This window comes from Chinchilla lanigera, unplaced genomic scaffold (assembly GCF_000276665.1).
Source record: "Chinchilla lanigera isolate Chin_1 unplaced genomic scaffold, ChiLan1.0 scaffold00008, whole genome shotgun sequence".
Lineage (NCBI taxonomy): Eukaryota > Metazoa > Chordata > Mammalia > Rodentia > Chinchillidae > Chinchilla > Chinchilla lanigera.
Window position 1 is genome coordinate 38662526 of NW_004955409.1, and position 7006 is coordinate 38669531.

At 40.9% G+C, this 7006-nt stretch overlaps 1 gene segment (V, D, J or C); it reads right to left on the reverse strand.

Moving 5' to 3' along the window:
* Positions 1-239: 239 nt before the first annotated feature.
* LOC102017311 lies at positions 240-1289 on the reverse strand. The segment is given in 2 exon segments: positions 240-860; positions 1058-1289. Coding segments are annotated over 2 exon segments (495 nt in total).
* Between the last annotated feature and the right edge of the window lie 5717 nt (positions 1290-7006).

The window sequence follows — 7006 nt, forward strand, 5'->3', positions numbered from 1 at the left end:
TTTTGTCATGTTTTGTTTTTGTCCCTGTTTTTGTTATATTGTTTCTGTTCTTTCCCCTTTAAAATGAAAAAGGAACAACTGGGATAAGGGAAAGGAGAAAAGAAGGAAGGCAAAAAATATACAGATGAACACACAAGATAGTTAAGATGTTTGTACTACTCATTTCTATTAGTTCATAGAGTGAAACAGTTAGTACTTATATTGTTTGATCAATTTTACATGGCTATATCTTGTAATCAGAGCAACTACTTTGAAGATAATAATCTGCCATATAATAAAGATTGTTAATTTTCTACCACTAAAATAATTTGTGATTGAAAACAGCTATAGGCAAGTGTCATGTTTGTGAGATGATTTATCGTGACAGTTTCATGGGTATAAACTTTCCTTTCATGTCAGTTACTTCTATAATTGTTAAAATACTTCCCTACTCTATGAAACCCTTCCCACTATTGTTCTTAATTCCCACTGCATCTGGAGCAGGAACAGAGCTTCTCTGCCCTGTGATCTCCACTCTGCCTCAGGTCTGTGGTTTGGGTACAGGCTGCAGGTGCCTGGGGACCACTGTGCACTCACGGCACAGAAGTAGGTGGCTGAGTCAAGGGAACAGGAGTCTCTAATGTGCAGGGAAACATAGCGGTTGGCTCTGTTGAAATGTGCTCTGAATCTTCCTTCTTCTTGGTCACCATTGGAGTATACAGCAATCAGCATCTTAGGGCCTTTTCCAGGGTACTGTTGGTACCACGAGATGTACTGAGAACCACTGTCCCTGTAAGTGCAGTTGAGTGAGGCGATGGCTCCCTCTGGGACACTGAGGGACTCAGGACTCTGCTCCACATCCTTCTGTTGGCCGCTCACCCCTATGCACAAAGCAAAAGTCAGAGAAGATTGGTCAGGAAGTGGGCACTTATTCTCCAGAATAAAAATGATCTCTTCAGTGCTTTCCCAACCTCCTGTATTGAGAGGACAAAACCACTCATATTCATCCCACAGTGCTGGCCCAGACAGCAATTTTGTGTATTGTATTTTAAATTCTCAAAGAAATGCCCATACTCACAGGTGAACTGAAGCCAAAGGATCACTAGTAAGACACTGAAGGACTTCATCTTTCTGCTCTTGTTCATTGAAAATTCAGATGTTAAACTCTACAAAGCTTCTTCAAATACTTCGAGTCTTTTGCTGTAGGAAACAAGAATAACAGTATCTGTTCTCAAAATTAGAAATTTTTAGCCATCAAGCTAAGACAAACCCCTCCACTGATCTCTTTCCCTTCTTTCTCTCTGAGTCTCTCTCTCTGCCTCTCTCTCATATACACTCTTGCGCATGCGCATGCGCATGCGCGCGCGCGCGCGCGCGCGCGCGCACACACACACACACACACACACACACACACACAGCGTCAAAGGAGAAGTAAAAACCATCCTGAGGGTGCCTGAGAAAATGCTGCCATCTTGTGGACTCTCAACAGTAATAAATTAAATTTGGAAAATGCTCATACTTAATGGGAACCTTTAAAAAGCAAAACTCAAAAACCAGTTAACAGCAGTTTGAGAAACATTTGCTCCAAGACAATCTCCATGTGTCAGGGGGATGCGTATATGTGCGTGTATTTTACATGAAACAACCAGAAACAAATCACAATATTGTCTCTACCTGACTGATAGAAATACATTGCCCATGATGTCTCAGCAGTGCTCGGTAATTCCATGAATGCATGAAAATGTTGCAAATACAGTCACCTACTCAGGATCCCTTCTGTCTCTCTTATATAGAAGGTTTCCTCCCCCTCCCCCCCAAAAAAAGTTTGAAAATACTCAGTTAAACTGCCATTGTAGTTTAACAAGTATTGTAATTCCACAGTAAAATAGTTCTACACTAATTCTAAACAGTTTTAAATTCCACTTCAGGTTATATATTCATGTCTGCAGAAAGAGGACATAGAATGTCTCTATTTGGGAATGATAGTGGAACTTTGGGTTCTCTTTGATAAACCAAAGAGTAGCACGTAAGCCCTAACTCCCTCATGTGAGTTATATTGCATAACACCATATATAGTGTTGTCTTCACTCTGAGATTTCTCACAGTCATCTGACTTGGTGTTATAGGAAACGGGATTGTGGTTAATATTCCGCATAGGTTTTATGGTTCTGCTTAGAATTCTGCTGAAGTAGCTTAATTTAATTATGTATGAGATAAATTGAATGTACTTTTGTCTCAGTCTTTGTTAGATAAATAAGAATGGTTGCTGAAGACTACCTGAAAATTTTCAAGAAACTAACACAACATGAGACTCCAGTGCATATTGCTGAGAGATAGACCACCATGAGTCTCTCTTACTCCTACATGTCTAATGGAGTGTGCCAGTAGTGTAAGGCTGTGATGCACCAATTGCATCATTTCCCAGAGCTATGCTTGCAGTAAGCAACCTTTGTACACAAGGTACAAAGAGACAAGGAGCAGCATGCTCACTGCTAGGTACTAAAGTAGAGAATTCCTCCAGCTCACAGTCCTCCATGGGACACACATCATTACAGACAGAGGATCCACCTACACACAATGTATCTCCTTCAGGTACATCAGGAAAGGAGACACTGAGGCAAAGACACCAGTGTGTGAAGAAGGACATTCTTTGATTAAAATGTATTGAGGACACAATGATTTGTTTATTTGTTAGAATTTCTTAAGATAAGTCTTCATTATGCAGCCTGGATTAGACTTGAGTTTAGGATCCTCTTGTCTCAGCCTTTTGGGTGCTGGGATTACAGGCATGTGTTGGATGACATGTGGAAAAGTATAATCCTTTAATGATCCTTGCTAAAATGTTTGGTATCCACCCATTTGTACTGGCTACACCCTTGGTTCTCCCTCAATAAAAGCTGACAGAGATTGGTAATCAGGGTTGCAGTCCGAGAGGCTGTAAAGCCTCTGATCTCAGATTTTTGCCTGTCTTATTTTTCTTGTCTGTCTTACTTTTTCTTTTCATCTGTGGGCACCTCGTTCTTGGGACCTGACACACTAGTTAGAAGGACACCAGTGTTTATGCCGCTTGCTGTAGCCTTAGCAATAGAGTCTTTTCCCTCTGGCTCAGAGACTTGTGTTTACTGAGGGTATTTACATATAGCCACGATTTGGATTTAAACCCTGTTTTAAAGATCTAATCTCCAAAAAAACATGTACCAAAAAATAATTATTTATAATTGTTTCCTAGGAAATATTTGATTGCTGTATTTTGCAATAAAATTTGGGCAGGTTTTCATAATTATGTGACTAGAGAAGTTTTCTATTCTTCCCCATCTTTTCATTATGTCTTTTTTCTCCTCTCTGATACTCTCTGAGAGCTGACTCAGTCCTTCTGATGAGGTGAGTTCATTTCAGAGAGAGAAGGTTGAGACCCTGAGAGTTTACATCTGTTTGACAGAGGCCTCTGAGCATAGGAATACTGCAGTCTGAGTCTGGGGTAAAACACTGAGAACCAAGCTCAATTCCTCAATAAAGCAAACATCACACACATGGCCATAGTTGCTGAGATGAGAATGAGAGGAAGGATCAGGGAGAAGGAGAGAGGAACCAACCAACATACATTTGTTCCTGCAGTAGATATTTCTGAACTAAAGTGTGCACTCACTAGTCTAAAAACACTAAGAATAAATATCCGAGTTCAACAAACAAAATTCTTGGCCTCATAAACCTTCTAATGTAACTAGAGGAATTGTAGGGGACAGTGACTCTTAGCATATCATTTTAAGATAGAATAATTCTAGTCTTAATGCAAGCCTCAAAATGTGTTTCGAGAAACATCCCAGAGGGGTGGTAAAGAGATAACTTTGCAGTCCTGACTTAGCCCTGGAATGCTTCTCCAAAGACAAAGAACACTAGGGCCTAGATAACTTCCTATGACCTTGCCTGGGTTGTATCATCCTTTCCCCGGCCCTAGACAAACATTGTAACCATAAAGGAAATGTATGGTTATCTAAAGGGAGACATATAAAACAGAGTACAGAACGTATATATCATTGTGACTGGGCTCATGACCAGAGCCTGACCCGGTTATGTGGCACAAGGAAAACAACATGTGGCCAGGGCTACAACATTCCAATCTGTTACTATGGAAACCAAAAATGTACATAAGCTGGGAACAAAGGCAGGCCCACGTCCACTTCCCAGATTGGCAAATGGAAGAGGGTGGCTAGCCTCAAATTAACAAACTCTGTCTTGATCTTAATAGAGTCAGTCTCTTGTGGAATGCAACTTGAACTCTGCCCTAACAGAATCACTCAACACACTGACACATAAATCAACACCATAGCTGCATGTTATGAGTCTCACCACAAGGGAAATAACCAGCATGCTGTGGCAGAGTTAGGGGAGGGCTGTGGATGGCTACTTTAGGCAGGAAGACCAGAAACACTGACATTTGAGCTGAGACTGGCAGGGTGAGAATGAGCCAGGCTGGCCAAGATCCGGGTGAAGAGGGTTTCAGATGGATGAAAGAGTGAGACTTGGTGTGGGAAAGGGAGGGGATCGTTCAGAAGACTGAGGACTATTCTTGTTGCTGTGCAGAATCAGGAAGATAAGTAAGAGCAGAAACTGATACCTCAGGCCATGTTCCAATGACACAGTCCTGAGTTCGCATTTTATTCTACAATGAGAAACTACTGAAGCCTTTCAAACTATTGTAAATTTGACTAAACCTCTAAGAAAGTACCCAGGAAGCACATCAGCTTGGTAATTCTCCCACTATTCAGTAACAGCCTCTTCTGGAAACCTTCAAACACAGACTTGACTTGAACAGACCTTTGGAGTCGGAGTTTTGCACACGCTCAAGAGACTGCTGCTCCTCACTCTGACCAGTGAGAATGCAGGCAGCACATCCCTTGAGGCAAGAGGAGTCAGTGAGAAGTTAAGTTGGACCACAACACACATTTTAAAATGTTAAAATCATCTTAGTGTAAGGAAGATACTGCTTCTGTGGGATGGACCCACGTTTCCTCTTCCTGTTTCATTTTGTGAATGTTAAGATAAAAACTGTAAATGTTGTGAAAGCTTCACCTAAAAAGAGAGTACTTTAAAATAATAATGTCCATAATTGATGAGTTAATGATAACTCAGCAACATCAATGTGCCTTGTTGGCATCACATTTTAGTGAAAACTATCTTGATGGAGATAGGCTTTCAGTGTCATACGTCTGGTCTTATTTAGAAAACTGTCTTTCCAGTAAAACTGTAATTTAAAGGTATTCTTTCAAAATGTTGTCTACCAGACATGGTGGTTGTTATAGTTTGTGTCTAGATGTCCTCCAAAGCCTCATGCAGTCATGGGGTGGGCTTCTAGAGTTTTTGCTTAATTCATGGTCCATTGCTGGGATTATCTGTGTGACTACTACATTCACTCTGGGGCCTGTAGCTTGCATGTAACATAAGGGAGGGAAAAAGACTTGCTCTCTGCTACTCCCCCCTTTTTGCTTTTGCTGTTTTCCACCACTATGAACTGTTGCCATGTGCCATGTGTCACCCTGCCTTGAAGCCAGCCAAGCATGCACTGAAACCTCCACAAACTGTGAACTAAATAAACCTTTCCTTCCTTAATTCTGAGTGTCAGGTATTTTGTCTCAGCCACTAGAAAAAAGTAACCAACACGGTGGTACAATTCTATAATACCAACACAAGAGAGGCTGAGGCAGGAGGATCATAGCATCTTCAAGATCAGGTGAGTGTACATAGTGAATTCAAGTGTGACCTAGACTACACAGTGATGCCCTGTTTTTAAAAAGTTGTCTACAATAATGAGAAACAAAAGTAAAAAGTGATCAGTCTTTCAATGTGTATAAAGAAATGAGAACATCATTTAAAATCACCCCCTCAATTGGGTGCCTGATTTGCCATTACCTATGATGTAGAGTGAAAAAAGTATAACAGCAAAAATTGGGTGTATACTGCTTCCTTTTCATAGGAAAATGTGGCTGTGCACATGTAGTCCCAAAATTTTAAATGACTTTAGTTGTCATATGTAAACCATGAAATTATGTGTCTCATTTTTATCTGAGTGTTTATATGTTGTACTTAATCCAAAACAACATGTTTAACTGAATAATACATCTAGTTTAATTCTAACACACAAATTCTTTCACTCTGAATCCTGCTTCATAGCTTTTGTGGAAAAATGAAAGTCAAGTTGATAGAGTTCATATCTAGATGTCATCCAAGAGCTTTGTGCACTTATATATGGGACTTTGGAGGGGGATTCGATTATGGAGTTATGGGTCACTTGTTCCTAGGAGGTGGGGTGTGGTCAGAAGAGGTGGGTCGCTGGAGGCATGGTCCTTCCCAGTTTCTAGCTTCTCTCTCGCTGTCTCTCTACCTCTCTCTGCCTCTCCCTCTCCTTCTCCCTCTCCCTCTCCTTCTCATTCTCCCTTTCCCTCTCTCTATCTCTCTCTGTCTCTCTGTGTCTCTCTTTCTCTTGCTCTCTCTCACCCCCTCCCTCTTTCTCTCTCCTTCTTTTTCCTGTATATAAGGCTATAAACAACTTTTCCTCTCCTACATATCTCTGCTGAGCTGCTCTGCCTTGGAGCCAGCAGAATACAGACTGAACCTCAATAAACTCTAACCTAAAATAAACCTCTACTTTAATTCGTGAGTATCAGGCACTTTGTCCTATCTGCAAGGAAAGAGACTAAGGCACAAGGGATCACAACATCCAGGATTTACTCATGGCTTACATTTCTATAAAGCATGCATTAGTAAGTCACACCACATCTTCAGCTTCTAATTATTTCAAAAACTAAATGAGGAACCTCTGGATGGGTCAATTTTTGTTGGACCATGATTGATACAGAAAGTACAGTAATGTAAGTCTTACAGGAAAATGTGCTCTACATATACAGAAAATCCCTCTCTCTCCCAAATGCAGAGCTCTGCAGGCTATGGGTACTGGAGATACTGGGCTGCCAAATGCAGCAGCAATTGACAGAATCTATAGCATCAGAGGGTAGGAATTTCAAAATACTGC